The sequence below is a fragment of the Coffea arabica genome, chromosome 4c (assembly GCF_036785885.1).
Source record: "Coffea arabica cultivar ET-39 chromosome 4c, Coffea Arabica ET-39 HiFi, whole genome shotgun sequence".
Lineage (NCBI taxonomy): Eukaryota > Viridiplantae > Streptophyta > Magnoliopsida > Gentianales > Rubiaceae > Coffea > Coffea arabica.
In genome coordinates, this window is record NC_092316.1 from 9,262,301 (window position 1) to 9,280,044 (window position 17,744).

General features: G+C 36.4%; 2 protein-coding genes across 2 annotated transcripts; both read right to left on the minus strand.

Moving 5' to 3' along the window:
• Positions 1-505: 505 nt before the first annotated feature.
• LOC113739385 (uncharacterized) lies at positions 506-3,478 on the minus strand. The gene is made up of 2 exons (XM_027266596.2): positions 2,370-3,478; positions 506-1,857 (listed from the first exon to the last, which is right to left on the minus strand). The coding sequence occupies exons 1-2, from the start codon at positions 3,158-3,160 to the stop codon at positions 1,233-1,235; spliced, it is 1,416 nt and encodes a 471-aa protein (XP_027122397.1). The 5' UTR covers positions 3,161-3,478; the 3' UTR covers positions 506-1,232.
• Positions 3,479-11,566: 8,088 nt separating this feature from the next.
• On the minus strand, positions 11,567-17,429 carry LOC140005244 (elongator complex protein 3-like). The gene is made up of 8 exons (XM_072045930.1): positions 16,872-17,429; positions 15,358-15,425; positions 15,075-15,249; positions 14,669-14,843; positions 13,792-13,958; positions 13,201-13,420; positions 12,997-13,101; positions 11,567-12,177 (listed from the first exon to the last, which is right to left on the minus strand). Exons 1-8 carry the CDS (start codon positions 17,339-17,341, stop codon positions 11,866-11,868), a joined length of 1,692 nt encoding a protein of 563 aa, XP_071902031.1. The 5' UTR covers positions 17,342-17,429; the 3' UTR covers positions 11,567-11,865.
• Positions 17,430-17,744: the final 315 nt, after the last annotated feature.

Below are 17,744 nucleotides of genomic sequence, written 5' to 3' on the forward strand. Positions count from 1 at the left end.
AACATAGAATTGCTATAAGTCTAGAATCATGTCTGGATATCATAATAGGTCAAACCGAGAGTTCTTAATTTCCAAACATGCAATTGCACTTTTATGGTACACCCATAGAATTGAACAGTTAATTATTTAAAAAATATTTTTTATTATTATTTATACACATTTTTTCAGTCAACTTTTTATCTTACATACCTCACATTATCCAAAAGTATTATAATAAATAATACAAAAAAAAATAATAATCTTCCATCCAAACATTTTGTTTGGACAAGAGTCTATTTGGATAATTTATTTGAGATAATTACTGTAGCACTATTCGTGACGTAATGTATGTGAAATAAAAAGGTGATTGGGAAGATAAAAAGGTGATTGAAATATGCGAAGTAAATTATTTTACTTCAAATCTTGTTTTTGTGAACTTTTGCTTGTATTTTTTGAGGAAAAAGAAATTTGTATGATATGGTCACTTGTCTCGCATACGGCTTGATGAAACGTGGAAATCATATCATGTCGCAGAAAATTTCTGAGTAGTATTATTTAGGTGGCATAATGTACCAATTCTACTGCCTTTCATCCAGATGGCTTCCTTCCGTTTCGATGTGGTTACTTATTGCCACCCTTTCCCCCATACTGTCATGCTCTCTTTCTTTGAAGTCGTTCGCAAATGAGCATTAGCAGAATCCAGAAACGTAAACGGTAATTGTTGAATCATTAGTTTACTGTCGAAAACCAAGACTAAAGCCCTGTTTGATAACTTAGTTCAGCACCAAGAAGCCTAACATTCGGCATCTCAAATATGATGGTAATGACATATTACACGAGGAAATACTAAACTTGGTTCCTTAGAGACCATCTTCAAGTCCTCTTTCTCCTCCAGGTGAGGAGATAGTGCCCCTGTACCTGTACTAGTCTGAACAGCTCATGCAATTCTGGCCTTTAGAGGCAACCTGCAATTCCAATGTGGTACTACAATACAAGTTGCTCTTTGCCTTCAAATTCTTCATTTCAGACCAACTCCAATCATCTGGTTCCAAAAGGTGCATGAACTGCATTATAGATTCTAATCTGAAGTTTGATGCTGATTCCCTTTGGGAAAGTGTGATAACCATGAAATGTTTTCTTACATTTCTGGAATCTGAATCCCACCCTTATGGGTTATGGCCAAAACTGCTAGTAGAGCTCAAGTCTATCTAGTTACCTCAGAATCTGCTTTAAATATCAACACTGAACAAGGTTTATGAACCTACAACACCAAATGCATGGGATATCAACTCATTGGATAGAAGGAAGCCATCAGGATCACTGAGCCTAAGAAAGGCAGGTACCTCACTCATCTTGCGATCATCAGAGAGTAAAGAACTATATTCATCTACAGTAATAGTTTTCAGCTTATCATCTAAGAATACAATGTGCCCGCTTTCCACATAAGGCTGATAAACCTTGCAAAGAGAGAGTACGAGCTCGCAACCAAAAGCTTTAGCAAAGGATTTCAAATCCAACCCTCTAGCAGTTCTAAGAGAGAGCATGATGACATCCATTGCCAGGTCTTTAGCGTCAGTACTATCATCCTCACAATTTACCCCTCCATCCTCCAAAAGTTCCACATAGTGCATGAACTCTTTCAGCTTCCTTGGCCTAGAAAATCGTATCCCGTTGACATAACTCGCTGACCCAAGCCCAAAGCCATAAAATGGCTCATTCTTCCAGTACGTGTAGTTGTGTTTGCACATATAACCACTCCTGCAGTAACTACTAATCTCATAATGGTTATATCCAGCATCTGTAAGCATCCTCGACGCCATTCTGTAAAACTCAGCGGAAAGATCCTCAGAAGGCAATGGAAACTCACCTGGAGTATACCTGCACACAAACCAGTAACAATAAACAAACTTGAAACAAAAGAAGCACTTGTTAAATTGTCAATTTCATCTTCCAAAAGCATTATTCAGGCGCCTACTCTTTCATTTCCTTTTCCACTTTCTAATTTTAGTTGTATCACTGTCAGCTCTAGCTTGGTTTTGGAAATTGAATTTATCCAATATGCTTTTTCAGCTAAATATTTTTTTTTTTCAGTCAAATTTAAGTAGCTTGATCCATGTAAATCTCGACGCCTTTTAACGAATTAACAATCCATCCAAAGGATCTGAGAAAACTTCATGCCAGAAAATTCTATAGTTCAGCCCCCTCACCAGCATGAAACATTTGCAGATTCTGTTTTTAATGATCATTTATCTACATCTCACTAAACTTCATAATTTAGATCATAGAATGGAACAAAGAAAACTCTTCAAGTTTTCCCCTTCAAAGAGAGAGAAAGGAATTCAAGTGTCCCCCCTATCTCAAACCAACAGAGACAGAGTTTCTTGACTTACAATACTCCAAATTTGGTGTCTTTCTCAACTTGCAAATCATAAACTGAGACATGGGTAGGATGCGCCTGGATTGTCAGCTTCAAACTCTCCTCCCACATTTCTGGTGTCTGATGAGGAAGAGAAGATATGAGGTCCAAACTCCAATTCTCAACCCCACAGGCCTTCACAATATCAATAGCCTCATAAATCTCTTTCACACCATGAGCTCTCCCACAAGCTTTCAACAGACCATCTTGAAAAGCCTGCACTCCCAAGGACACTCTATTTACCCTCAACTCCATCAACTCCTTCAATTTCCCCCTATCAAACGTGCCAGGGTCCATTTCCATTGACATCTCAGCTTCCAAAGACACCCCGAATTTGGAACTCAAAGTTTCAAGCACCAAAGAAACCAACTTTGGCGGAACTAAAGAAGGTGTCCCACCACCAAAAAATACCGTTTCAAGAGATGGGTTGGGGTTTGAATTCAATGAGGTGGCTTTAATTTCTCTGCAAAGAGTTTGAATGTAGTTTAAAATTCGCGGGTCCTCCTCTGGTGCAGAGGAGGATCCTAGAGCGATAATTGGGAAGTCACAGTAGTGGCATCGTTTTCTACAGAACGGGAGGTGAATGTAGGCTGACTTAGGGGGCAGCTTGTGCTGCGGTGTGTTGGTGGACGTAGTTGTGTCATTTTGTCGAACAGTTTGTGGGGCTTGAGACAATGTGTTTGTTGTAATAGATTTTAAGAGTCTTGGAGGTATGATTTTGGAGGGAAAGGTTGTTGACAAGGGAGTGAAGGATAATTTTAACATGGTAGCCGTCGGACTTGAGTGCTAACAAAACTACCCTTCTATCCTATATTTTCTTTATCTGGGGGAACCTTTCTATCCTATATTGCTATTAGGAAGAGGAGAAAACGAGGCCTCTCAAATTAATCTCAAGTTCAGTCTCAGTACATTTTAGAGTCAGAAATCTGAAACAGAGAGTTCAATTCAAACGCATATTCTGCCTGTTCTCATTTATACAGAATAAAATGAAAACATTTAAGTTGGCCGACAGGTGAAGAGGACCCTGTTTTGCTACTGTTGAGCTCTATGTTCCATTTTGTAGTTTCCGTGACACTGCCGTTTTCCAAATCCCTAAAGCAACAAGCTTTAGTTGGTACCGGTAGGGGATCATGTTGCCCAGAAAATGCCCAAATTTTCAAGTGGAGATATCATAAATCGTATGCATTGCATTTAAGTTATTTGGTTATAAAATGATTAAGCTTTTAAATAAGCAATGTCGTAAGAAAATGCGAGTAAATAAAGGTTTGCATCTAACATGGTGTCGAGAAAAAGATCGAAAAGAAAATAATTGAGGCGAATAAATTGAAGCTCATCAGTATGATTTTGCTTCATGTAGAGATGGGATGAAGTGTTGGGAAAAGGAAATGGGAGATTCAAAAATATTAAACAATGAGTAAACACTATTAATTTTTTCTATTATTCTGTGGAGGATTGATTATCGGTGGTGTTTTTAAATTTACAACGAGCATTAATTTTGATGTTGTTCAATCGTTTCTATGTTGTTTATCCAATTCTTTGCATGTAACATGGAAATCGGAACAACTAACGCAACAACTCTGGTCAAGAGAATAGAAGTGTGATACATGGTACGAAGTAGGTGTACACTGAGAATGAAGAGGGTTCATATTTCTGAGAAATGATCCTCCGTGCAACAATCTATCTTCACAGTCAAAGGAAACGTTTCCTAACCGAAGTTTATTGTTGGGAGAATGAAATAACCAGTTGACAAATAGAAAGGTGGAATTCTTGGCTCACTTGAGTTTTATGCCATAACAGGCCATTTATATGAAATTAATTACTGATTATACGGAAAAAGGTAGCAGGAAAACGGTGAAAGCATGCAAATTGCCCAATCCTGGCCATCTAACTTGCAAATTGTTGTGATGACAAATGTTGAATTATTTGAGGCCATACAATTAGGAGGCATATAATTAGTAAAAAGAATTATTGAATTAAAGAGGTAAGTAAAAATTGCAATTCAGTGTCATTAAGAATACAACCCACCGTAACCGGACAAAATTAGGAAGTACATAATAGGTCCAATATACACAATATGATGCATTGAAACGAAAGTTGGTCACTATCTTTACAAACAAAACCTCTTATTTAAAATGAAAAAGGTACATAATGTCTATAATAATGTGTATCCAAAAATGAGGCTAATAAATAATCACTGTAGATCCATGCAGGACAGACATAGAAATAATTCCAATCTTGATTCTAGGGGTGCATGACACTTCAATCATGATAATGCAAGGGAAACGGTAAGAGTTCTTCCACTCTTCGGGCTTTGACTCATTGCTAAGCAAAACAAGCCAAACAAATCATTAAGCATTCTCTCAAATAATTTGCTTAATTTGAACTCAAGCCACACAATCAAATAACAGTATGTATAAAGATATCTGATTGGGCCTAGAACAACAAAGCCTAAAGAAGTGTTAGATGTTTTAAATGAAGTCCTTTAATCTCCATATCTTGACTAATAACCTGCACATAGAACAGCAGAAACATATTCCAAGGAAAATGAAGAAAATTCTCTTAACAAATTTTGCAAGTCAGCAAAATGTTGAACTCAAAGTTATAGCTCAGGAAATCCTCATCAATCCATTTTAGCTGCAAGGAGTAAAGACAAGTTACATGAAATAGCTATCAATGATACAGTCAACCAAACACAGTAGCTCTAGTATGGTAAAAGAATATTGAAATGGTCAAATAATAGTGAATTTTCCAAAGAATAGGAAACTTAAATGACCAATGCCTATCTTAGCGCCAAGTAACCCAAGGGTCTTTTCTTGAAACTCAATCTCTAGCTTTTTCTTAACATTTTAATCATTACAGTAATGACCATAATGATTTCAGTATCAGTATTTCAACTTGCACTTTTTTGCACACCTTTCTTCTTTTCTTTTACGTCTCTCCTCACACTGCCAATGCCTCTCATCCTTTTTTCAACAAGTTTATACCTATAAATATTGAAGTTCAAGAAATGAACCCAAAAGGTTAAAGATGAAATATACAAATTTATTACCAAGTAAAACTTACTCTAACAACAAAAGTGTAATCAATCTATAAAATTAATCAATGAAAAGAAACTAATGATTCGTTATTCAAAGGTCCATCAAAAGAAGATGACATTTTCACACTACAAAATAGTCTATCTAGATAGCCAAATAAGGAAGCTGACATGCTATGGAGTTCCAAATACAGATGTGCACAATATCTGCTCAACCAAGTCACCTAGTTTAAGGTATTCTCACCTATCAATTAAACAGAACCTCAAATAATTATAACTTATACTATCATTAAAACCCAAAAAAGGAAAAACAACAATAAAAGGTGAACAAACACCTACTTAAAGGTTATCTTCACCGTTTGTTTATTCCTGGACCACAAATAAAGATTGCTTCTTCCTGTAGTGGATACAAGAAAAAGAAGAAAGAAGAAAGAAAAGGTCAGAGATAAAAATCTGATGGGGAAAAATTTATCCCTGAGAAATTGCAATGGCAAAGAACCTTCGGTTGCGTAGACAATCATCTCTCTAGTCTTACTCTCAAACATATACTACTTTAGAAATATTGACTTGTCCTAAAAGATGCAGAGACAGAAATTGCATGAAGACCAGGTCGCATATTCAGTGAAAAAACAAGAAAAGAACAAAAGGATTCAACTTTTAACTGAGCAAAAAATGATTCCTGAACCAGCTTAGAGGTTTCTTCGGAAAATCTTTAAACTTCTCTGTACAAGTGAAAGTGAAAAGTCTTAACCTCGATCCTTTTGCTCCATATTAGTTAATGTTATTTATCATTTAGCTTCTGATTTAACAGATGCACTTGATATAATTTTGGCAGATTTCATTTTGACAGGTAAAAGGATTCACTCAAAACTAGTATTTAAGAGAAGAATATTAAAATCTAAAAACAAAAGGCCCAAATTACCGTGAAAAAAATAGGAGCAGGAGTTTTACTACAAATTTTTGCCATCCTCCACAAATTTCTATCATAGAGGGAAAGAGGGAAGGTCACAAATTGAAAAGGGAAACAAACCAGAGCAAAAAACTTGTGGGCTAAAAAGTTTCTTACCACAGAGGTTGTTCTTCCTTTTCTTCCTCACTCTGTAAAAATGCAAATTGTAATATGAAAATATAAACGAAGTAAAAAGACGGGAAAAATCACAGATGAATGTGCGCCAAGAAAAGAAGCAATCAGTGTTTCTACAACAAGGGCTCTAGAATGCATAGGTGTTTTAGGGATTAAATGCTTCTAGAATGCTTTAAGAAACCACTATAGCTCATACCTTCTGTTAAACAGCACCAGAAAAAATGTTTACAGAGGAAAACATTGATGTTCATGCCTATTTTTTAGCTAAAACCTAATAAATTCATCTTCCTTTCTATAAAAATAATAGTATAACCCAATAAAATAAAAGACAAAATAAAAACTTCAAGTGATTTGAGAGTAGAGACCGAAATTAAAAGGACAAAGTTTTTATCGGCAAAAAATAAATAAACAAATAAATCAATAGATGAATAAAGCAGAACAGACCTTTGGAGGACAGAAAAGGATGGAATATATCCACAAGTACTTGCATTTGCATCCCATAAAAGTTTTCATCTTTTTCCTGCAAAGATAATACTATAAGAATTAGGAAATCGGATAAATAAAACATAAGAGACATAAAATAAAATAAAAAATCTGAAGATATAAAGATTAGAAGATCAAAGTTCTTATCGCTAAGAAAATAATTGACTAACAGAGATATTAAACTAAGCTTTATTAATTTTTAAGCAAATAAAGACCATTGGAAGAACAGAGAAAAGTTGAGTAAATCTACAAGTTATTTGTAGCTCATCTCATCTAAAAAGATCAGAAACAAAAGCTAGAAAATTGAAGGTCATCTGTGGTTATTGTTGACTTAATTTTTAGAGAAAACAATACAGAAAAAATCGGAGAGGTATGGAAGAATTGTTGGTCCGCCGGTGAGTTTGATAAGAGAAGAAAGTAAGTGACAGGTATGGAGAGTGTTTACCAAGCCCTATTCGCAATCATACAGAAATCAGAGGAGGCAGAAGATAAGAATATGATGGTAGTAATCCTCGAGCCACTAACCAACCTTCAATTGATGTGATTTTCTCTGCTACTGCACGTCTTAGATTGGATCCAGTGGATAATAGGTTGAGCTCAGCAACAAACAACGGTGCATCTGCTTTTTAAAAAGAAGGGCAAAATCGTAAAACCATGGAAACCCACATTGAGCCCATCACTTTCATCTCAGCAGGTCAGCACATTGAGCCACATTGAGCTCAGCAGGTCAGCTGGTCTTCATTTTCGTTTCTCGGACAAAAAACAGGAATTGCACTTCTCCTCCCAGCGGACAAAAGCAAGAATCCGAATTCTCCTCCCAGTGAAAGCACGCGAGCCCCACGTGATGGACGACGACCCCCCAGCGAATGAAATGTAGCCATATCAGCACAACCACCGAATCCTTTCGTGCTTTTACTATATAGGTTGGTATAACTTGTTTCTCAGAATTCATGCATCAATTGTACCATGAATAGAGGACAAACACTACTCTCTTTCACAAATTTTTGTTTCTGAAAGCGGAACATATTATGAGGTCCAAAGTCATTCACTTTGTGACTTGACCAGTAAAGGCTCCTCATATTCCTGCTAATACAAGACCTGTGAGGACACGAAATTTGCATATTTGCCTTTGAATTACATGCTTTTATTTGATAAATAATAAAGAATATTTGTACTTTATTGTCCGTTTCAATTTATTGCATATTATTTGTTTTTTTTGGGAGATATATTAATTAGTCCAACTAGTAAGGCGTGGCATGAAATAAAGAGGAATATGGATGTAGAAGGATATTTTATGATACTAAGATATTGGGGTGAAAACGATATTTGGCAAAAGATATTTTGAGAATAAGATATATATAATTTGTAATTGTGTCAATTGTCAATTTGTTAAACAAAGCTTTGACTAAACCTCTTGTGACCCAAAAATAACTTAACCAAAACTCCAAATTTCCTAGTCTTTCTTCTTCTTGCAAGACTTAGTCAATTTCACTTTCTTTTCTTTTTGTTGGAGAGAGAGAGAGAGAGAGAGAATTGGGTCATAACTTGATCAAGAACTCTTTAGACCAACTAAATACTTGACTAAACACGTCTTGATCAAATCTCCAAATTTACTAGTCTTTCCTCTTCTTGCAAGACCGAACACTTTCTTTTCTTCTTGTTGGAGCTGAGAGAGAGAGAGAGAGAGTTGAGAGTAAGAAAATTTCCTTCATCCTCTTCTTCCTATCATCAGTTGAGAACCAAGGTTGATTCAACCATAAAACTCCACAAAAGTTCCCTATTTCTTCAAACTTAAACCGTGAGTGAGGAGCCCTTCCTCTTTCCTTCTTCCAACTGTGAGTGTAGGGAAAAGAGAGTTTTTGTGGAAGAAAACCTTGCGCAATGACTGATCTTTTGCTGGAAAAAAATTCTGTTATGGCCGAAGAAGAAAGGCAGAAATTTCCAGCTCAAAAAACCGTGGGAACTGAGAGGGAAGAAGGTGAAGCTATAAGTTTCATTCCAGCTTTCATTCTTGCAAGATCAAAGGTAAACTTACTAGCCAAACTTTCCATTTTTTTCAAGACACACCAAGATGATTGATATATATTAGTTCTAGCCATGAAAATGGAAATTTAGTGGGAAAGTAATCTCATTAGAAGTTGATTTGTATGCTGAAAATTTCCAGATTTGACCGAGGGGGACATGAGCTTAATTTACAGTCTCTTATTTTGACCTTTTGGGAAGTTTCCACTAGGAAGTTATGTTATAAGTGTTATATTTTTTGTTTAGTATGATATATAGCATGTTGTTTTTTATTTTGGTAGCAAATTGTTGGCTTAGATGTGAGAAAATTGGTAGCAACAAAGTTGAAATAACTCCTGTGAAAGTAAAGCATTTCGATGGGGAAAATTTCGTTTTTTCAAGCTACCAATGTGCTGGAATTTTCCAGCTTGGACCAAGAGAGAAAGCTGATGATAGATTTTTCAAATTTTTCATAACTTTTGGTTGTAAAACTGCAGGTGTGCTGTTAATCTCCCTTTCTAATACAATAATATTGACATGTATGTGGGTTCTAAAGAGAAACTTGAATTTTAAGGTTGTGATTCTTGTTGGAATTCCTCCAACTTTGGTCGAGAGAGTAAGCTGTGTAAGTGCAGCTCTTGTTTGCAAATTTTGGTTGAAACATGTCTTATTTCTACTTGTATGATACCGATTGTATGTTCACCATTAAATCTAATGGAAACTTGATAACTTGGTTGGAGAGCAATTTGAAGAAACTGCTGAAAATCCACTTGATTGGCTGAGTGAGGAAGAGAGGAAAATTTTCAATTTTTACACGACTTTTGGGGCCGCAAAAGCTCTCTTTTCCCTACACTCATGGCTGGAAGAAGGAAAAAGGAAAGGCTTCCTCACTCACGGTTTAAGTTTGAAGAAATAGGGAACTTTTGTAGAGTTTTATGGTTGAATCAGCCTTGATTCTCAACTGATGATAGGAAGAAGAGGATGAAGGAAATTTTCTTGCTCTCAACTCTTTCTCTCTCTCTCTCTCTGTTCCAATAAAAAGAAAAGAAAGTGCTCAGTCTTGCAAGAAGAGAAAAGACTAGTAAACTTGGAGATTTGGTCAAGATGTGTTTGGTCAAAGTATTTGGTTGGTCTAAAGAGTTCTTGGTCAAGCTATGACCCAACTCTTTCTCTGTCTCTCTCTCTCGGCTCCAACAAGAAGAGAAGAAAGTGAAATTGGCTTGGTCTTGTAAGAAGGAAAAAGACTAGGAAATTTGGAGTCTTGGTCAAGATATTTTTGAGTCACAAGAGGTTTGGTCACAACTTTGTTTGACAAATTGACAATTGGCACAATTACAAATTATATATATCTAATTCTCAAAATATCTTTTGCCAAATATTTTTTCACCCTAATATTTTAGTATCACAAAATATACTTCTACACCCATATCCCTCTTTATTTCATGTCTCACCTAGGGGTGTTCACAAATCGAGCCGCTCGCGAACCGGCTCGATATTGACCGAGCTCGAGCTAAATTAAATCGAACTCGAGTTCAAAAACATTAAGCTCGTTGGCTCGCGAGTTCAATTATATATATTTTTTATTTTTTATTTTAATAGTAAAATTACACATATATCCCTAATATTTTATTATTTGTTAAAAAATTATTATTTTATTCATTTTTTAAAATAAATAATTATTTTTTATTTTTTAAAAATAATTTTATTATTATTATTTTTTTATTTTTTAAGCTCGACCTCGAGCTCTAGCTCGAGTTTGACTCGAATTTGAGTCGAACTCGAGCTTGACATTTTGAGCTCGTCGAGCTCGAGTTCGAGTTCGAACTTTACAAAATTAACTGGAGGCTAGGCTCGATTAGGCCAAAACTCGACTCGTTTGCACCCCTAGTCTCACCTCACTAGTTGGACTAATTGGTATATCTTCCCAAGAAAAACAAATCATATGCAATAAATTGAAACGGATAATAAAATACAATAATTCTTTATCATTTACCAAATAAAAGCATGTAATCCAAAGGGAAAAAAATGCAAATTTTGGAAAAAAAAATGCAAATTTCGTGAGCACGATTACATGCTTTTATTTGGTAAATGATAAAAAATTGTTGGACTTTATTGTCCGTTTTAATTTATTGCATATTATTTATTTTTCTTGCAAGAACTCTTTAGACCAACCAAATACTTTGATCAAATACATCTTGACCAAATCTCCAAATTTACTAGTATTTCCTTTTCTTGCAAGATCGAACACTTTCTTTTCTTCTTGTTGGAGAGAGAGAGAGAGAGAGAGAGAATTGAGAGCAAGAAAATTTCCTTCATCCTCTTCTTCTTATCATCAGTTGAGAACCAAGGCTGATTCAATTATAAAACTCCACAAAAGTTCCCTATTTCTTCAAGGTTAAACCGTGAGTGAGGGAGCCTTTCCTCTTTCCTTCTTCCAGCCGTGAATATAGGAAAAAGAAAGTTTTTGTGGAAGAAAACCTTGTGTAATGACTGATTTTTTGCTGAAAATTTTTTTTGTTATGGCTGAGATAGAAAGGCAGAAATTTCCAGCTAAAAAAAAATATGCAAATTTCCTGTCCTCACAAAGCCTCATGGCTCATGCTAGCCGTATACGTGTTGAACTGAATTGTCAATACAGGTGTACATGTTAAAACTGAAAACTAAGAAAGGTTAAGCAAACTCAACACCAACATACACTGTACGCACGATAATTAATGTCAGGTTAGTAAGCCCCAACTACAACAACCAGAAAAAGATCCGTGTGGTTCCATGCCATGCTCGTCTTCCGACACTGGTACTTGATAAAAAATGCAAGTAGCACTGGACAGTAAACCAGGCAACTCCATGGGCGGTTACTTGCAAGCCTTCTTATGCAAGGTACTTCACCATGTAAGGACCTTCTAGCTCGTAGCCCAACTTTCTGTAGTAATGACGGGTCCCTACCCCTGAAATGACAGCTATCTTTTTTGACCTATACTCTCTAACAGCAATTCGTTCCGCTTCCTCCATTAGCAGTGTACCATAACCTTGATGTTGCAATTTATCAGCATCGCGCCCATGGACAGGAACTGCTGTTCCATAGACATGGAGTTCCCGAACGATAGAACATTTTCCTGTGAGTTCAGGGCAAGTGACGTTGCGCCCACATTTCCTCAGGCGCAATAGCCCAACAAGAATATCCTGCATTAATCAGCAAATTAAAGAGTCTGAAGGAAGCATAGGTTTCTTTATCCACAACCAAAAGGTAATTAAGATCATTACCAGGCATAGCATCACTGGGTAATGTAGCAACTAAAGGGAAAAAAAGAAATTATTTGAATCCAAAGTAATTATAGATACACACCAACAGAACCCACCATAAAAAAAGGCAGTTAATGTTCAATGAGGTTTATATGCCCAGCAAATAAAGAAAAATGAAAGTAGGGTGGAAGGATTAGTACATAGCATCTTTTGATCTGACAAAATGCATTGCCTAAGTATTTGCATCAATTTTCCTAGGTTTATAGATATCTACAAACAGACAAAAAAGTGGCTTGAAGACACTAGTGAGTTTTTATGCTATAAAAATCTCTTGCAGTTGAAAATTTCCAAGATAACATGTACATAAGTTTCCGATTTTGTCATCAATAAAAAAAGCAGCTCTTAGAAACCCACTCTATGCGTTATCTGTTATGGCATCAGACATAGGACTTAAGAGTTTTTAATACCTTCATCAAGACTTAACTTCAAAGACGCAAAGTATGCACTCGCATCATGAAGTGCTAGATAACATTCAGCTGAAAGTCAGCATATGCTTACTATAAAAAAGAAATAAGAAATCTTTTGCACTGACCATTGAACTGTTTGTATAACACACTAACCATGTTTCAGCCCATCAGTAAAGCAGAGGAGAATATATACCATGTTGACAAGTGGCACATTTGCAAAAATTGCTCTTTCCACCTTTTCCCCCTTTCTTTTGAAGTTAGGATGCAAGGTGCAGGAAAATGTTCAAATTACCTGGCGTGTATCCTCATATGAAAGGAAAGTTTCCCAGCCCTCATTTGCAGTATAATCACGACGAACAAGCTCAACTTCTTCCGGCTTTATTTTGTTGTGAATGTCCTGAAGTATAATCAGGAAGGGAAGGTGAATAATTAGTTTTGATACATTCTAATTCTAGGACAGGGCATGTTTCAAGCATTAATAATGAAATCCACTTACTTGGATTCCAGCTTCACGTGTTCGAACATCTCGACATTTCAAGCCCAAATCTTCCATCCGAGCCAATGCTAGCTCCCGCAGATTCCCTTTCTCAACCCCAGAAGTTACCAGAGGCATAGGGATATCACGCTGAACTCTATAGACACGTGTCCATGGGGGAACCATTGCCAAGATCCTAGCTACAATGTCAACAAGCTGCTCAGGTGGATAATTCCTATACCTGCAAGTAGTGTAACCCTTCAAAAGGCAGTTTTAAACCAAAGGTATCATAAAACCGTAGAGCTTGAATACCCGTGCTTAGAATACTGCTCATACAGTAAGCAAGAGATTTTCCTTTTCCTTTTCCTTCTTCATATTGCTTTCACAAAAACAGTTTGCTTGGAATGAAGATGAAACTTCGGACACTGGCACTCTTAATACAAAAAGGAAATTCTCAACAGTTCAAAACCATGGTAGAAAGGAGAAGACGATGAAATAGTCAACTAGTACACTAGTGCTGACCAAGTTGTACTGGTAGAAAAAGTAATGATTGGAAATCTCAAGAAGGCAGGCTAAAGAGATATTTACTTTCAAGTAACTGTGATCATGTACCTGCCAGTTTTCCAGAGTTCATAAAGTCCAGTACCACGAATAACAAGTGTAGGGTATATTTTGAGACCATCAGCCCTAAACAATGGGCTCTCAAAAAACTCCTTAAAACTCTCCATGTCTCTTTCAACCCCAACATTTGGGAGATCAGGCATCATATGAGCAACTACCTAAAATAAAAGATGAAGTGATTCAACAACAAAGTCAAATCACAAAACACAGAAAGGATAGGAAGAATCATGACACAATGCCCCACCAAAACTGAAATCATAGAAGCACAAATCAATATAAAAGGCCATGCAACTGTGCTACACAAAACAAACTTAACTTCCTCTTAGGATCAGAAGAACTAGAATTCAGAAAGAGATGTAGTTGCTCCTTTTTATTCTTTACTTCTAACTTTCTATTTGTATCCTGCATGTCTTCCCACACATGCTGGCTCCTGGCTCCCCAAATCCTTCAAATTGACAGAGACTGCAGATCAAAATCGTGCACATTCTTTCCCAGCTTTTGGATTTTCCATTGAAGAAGAATGTGATTTGGAGACATTCTTTTGCACTAACCATTTGCCATCTTGGCTGCTCTGCTTTTTATATCATAAAATAACTTTCTCCTTTCAAAATTGATATGTTACTACAGATTTTGGTCCTTTCCTCAATGAAAGGTTTCAATTACAAAATTCATTCTTCCCAAGTACTTTAGACAAGCCATTCAAGTATTGGTGACTACCACAACCAATAACTCAAAACAGGAAGAAATAAAAACAGGATTTCCTACAAGAAAATTGTATGATACACACACACACACACTCTCTCTCTCTCTCTCTCTCTCAAATTTAATAGACAATAACGGTTAAAATCGAGAATAGACAAACGAGAACCTTAAATCCAGCATCCTTTGCTAGGGAAAAACAATCAGCAACAGCTGCTACTGTGTGACCTCTATTTGTATCACGTGCTACATCTTCATATGTGCTCTGAACTCCAATCTCCAACCGCGTGCAGCCATATGAAAGCATTTGCCTAAGATGAGGCCCAAGGCAATAGTCTGGCCGCCTGGTTGGTTGTAAAGAGAATCATTAGTCACACAGAACATGATCTCACAGCCACAAAATTGCTTTTATTGGATCATAAGTTGTCTCAACCCAATTCTTGCAGACAATCCACAAAAAAATGCTTTAGAAATAATAAACATAGGTTATACTCAGTTTAAATGCTAAACAAAAAAACACAAAGTATCTCAGGATGTCCACAAAAAGTTAAAACATCTATGACATTATCACTTACGTTTCGATAGTCATTCCAATGCATTTTACAGCACTGTGTTCAGAATAAGCAACTGCTTCTTCAACATTTGCAGAAGTATGTCCTGATAGAGCATCATGAAGATTCCGGATAAAATAATCACGGTAATCAGATGGCAAGGACATAAAAGTTCCTCCCATCAAGATAAACTCAACTTGCATATGAGAGAAAGCGAGAAAGACATCAGAAAGCAGTAATTACAAACTCCGTACAGAGGGAAGGGAGGAAAAACTGAAAAGAAAGCTGGACAGATGATGCCATACCTTATCAACACTATGACCTAACCTCTTCAGTTGATCTATCCTACTTCTAGCTTGCACATAGGGGTTATACCTGAAAATAACATGAGAACAGCAATCAAAACATTATACACTATGAGAATTCCTTATCTCTAAACAAGGATTTAGAATTTCTCTCACCATTGTTCAATTTACTGAAAGCACGACAAAACATAGGCTCAAAAGATGATTCATTTCACAAAATTACCAGGAAGGCATTACAAAAATAAATAAATAAATAAAATTACTGTGCTAAGAGTGATTTATAAATAAATAAATAAAATGTTAGGGGTCTGATAAACTGGACCCCTTCTCAAGGAAGTCAAAACGGAACATTTATATCCCTAAAGGCTTGAAAAATAATTGCCATTCCTCCCCATATGATAATCTACAAGACAATTTGCTGTTCTGCCCAACCTGAACGGCCTCTATTTGCTTATCAGATTATCTAAACATAAACATGTACTTCTAAGAAAACTACATTGAGAAAGACACCTTGAGTGGGCTCTCATGCTTTCTTCTATTACTTGCACTAGTATGGTTCTTCTTTGACTAGTTCAATTAAGAGAATTTCATGGAATCTCGCTTAAAATGGCACTCAAGATTCCCATAAAAAGCTTAAAGAGTTTGAAAGATGATGTGGAAATGGAACACATCTGACAAAAAGAAACAGGTGCCACTATCATGCAATTAGATCAGATACTTCCCCCGAAAATCCAGAACTCAATTGAAAATACCAACAAAGCCAACAACAAGTCTTAATCTCTTGCCAATACAGTTGATAACCATCTTAACAGAACAATGTTGTTCCCTTGGCATCCGAGTGCAACAAAATAGTTGCTCGGGTATTAGTGAGAACATCATTTTCGCTTCACATTACAAAGTCACATGAGTTTACTGCACCCATGCAACCCATAGGAACGGGTATTACTGCACCAACCAGACCTGTCCTGTTACCATCCATTTCAACTGTTAGTGAAGGACAATTCTTCTGTCTCTCGTCCCATACCAAGTAAACATGGATTAATCTACACAACAGGTAATTAGAAGGTATACAACATCAATTTTAACTATATATCAAGCTTAACATAACAACTCTATATCTTTTTACCCATTTCATTATTTCTTCATTAAATTGATCCCATTGCCCAACATCCCATTAGCAAGTTTTCATCAAGATTTTTCTTTTAGTGTAATTTGAATGCAGTCAAAGCTAAGACTCCAATGCACAGGTAAAACTAAAAATTCAAGCAAAATTACATCGCTTTAGCAGAATCACTCTTTCCCTCTTCTTCTAATATGTTCGTCCCATTCCTCACCATCCGACAACCTTTTTCCAGCATCTGTATATTCACAATTCCATTACTTTTACTTAAATTCATCCTGACAACCCATTAGGAAAGGATAATCAAGACTAAATTTTCTAACAATTTCCTAATCGATATTAAAAATCATGATAAAATGCTCATTTTTCAATTAAGTTGAAGAAAATAAACCTCACCTAGCTCGAATTGCACGCATGCTAGTAGGCTCATATCCAGTATAAGACTGAGTACTATATTCAAAATCAGAATCCGGTCCACCGGGGCAATAAACACATATATTCCCCGTTGTAGCAATATGAGGACACCGATGAGGTTTCGACATAACCGCCACGACGGCAATTCCGGACGCCGTACGAACTGGTTTAGCGCGGAGTTTAGGGAGAAGAGACTCGCGCTCAGATTCCGGAAGAGCAGCGATCATTTCTACGAGCTTCGGAGCCCTCGAAAGCCCGTATTTCCGGCAAGCGGCGGATTTTAATGCGTTTAGGTCTACATTTTCGCCCTTGCGTGAAAGGTCTACCATGTTGGATACTATTTCGGCTATGGCTTTTACCCGAGCTTCTTCTTCGGTTAAGTTGTGTGAGATTACGCCGCCGCGACCGGGTCGCGGGACTTTTCGGGGCCCTGCCACTGCCGCCGTCGCCATTAGAGAAAGAGGATAGAGAAGGTGGCCGGAGAAAGTGGGATTCCCGGGGGAGTGGGAGAAGGTTTAAGGAGTTTTCCGTAAGATGAAATTACTAAAGTACCCAAGTGGCCTAAGAAGGTAAAATCCCGGAATTTAAGAGACATTTATTCATTATCATGCTGAATATTAGAATTTTGAAAAGTAATTTTCTCTTTTAATCATGCACATCTAATTTTTCACATACAATAATTTATTAAGATTTTTCTAGTTGTGTGGCATATATTTGACCAATTATAATTTATGTATTCAACTATTTTTTATCCTATTATATATGTATATAATATTATTTAAGTATAATAAACAAAAAGTATGAAAAGTCATAAAAGAAAATTTCTTACGTTAAATTTGATTCCAATGGAATTAA

What these genes read in the sequence shown, in the direction of transcription:
- LOC113739385 (XM_027266596.2), bottom strand. Translation starts at nt 3,160, where the DNA reads ATGTTAAAATTATCCTTCACTCCCTTGTCAACAACCTTTCCCTCCAAA. An exon ending in GACACCAAATTTGGAGTATT is followed by an intron (nt 1,858 to 2,369) that starts GTAAGTCAAGAA and finishes GTTTGTGTGCAG; the next exon opens with GTATACTCCAGGTGAGTTTC.
- LOC140005244 (XM_072045930.1), bottom strand. Translation starts at nt 17,341, where the DNA reads ATGGCGACGGCGGCAGTGGCAGGGCCCCGAAAAGTCCCGCGACCCGGT. An exon ending in GTTAGGTCATAGTGTTGATA is followed by an intron (nt 15,250 to 15,357) that starts AGGTATGGCATC and finishes TCTCTCATATGC; the next exon opens with AAGTTGAGTTTATCTTGATG. An exon ending in GAACTCTGGAAAACTGGCAG is followed by an intron (nt 13,421 to 13,791) that starts GTACATGATCAC and finishes CACTACTTGCAG; the next exon opens with GTATAGGAATTATCCACCTG.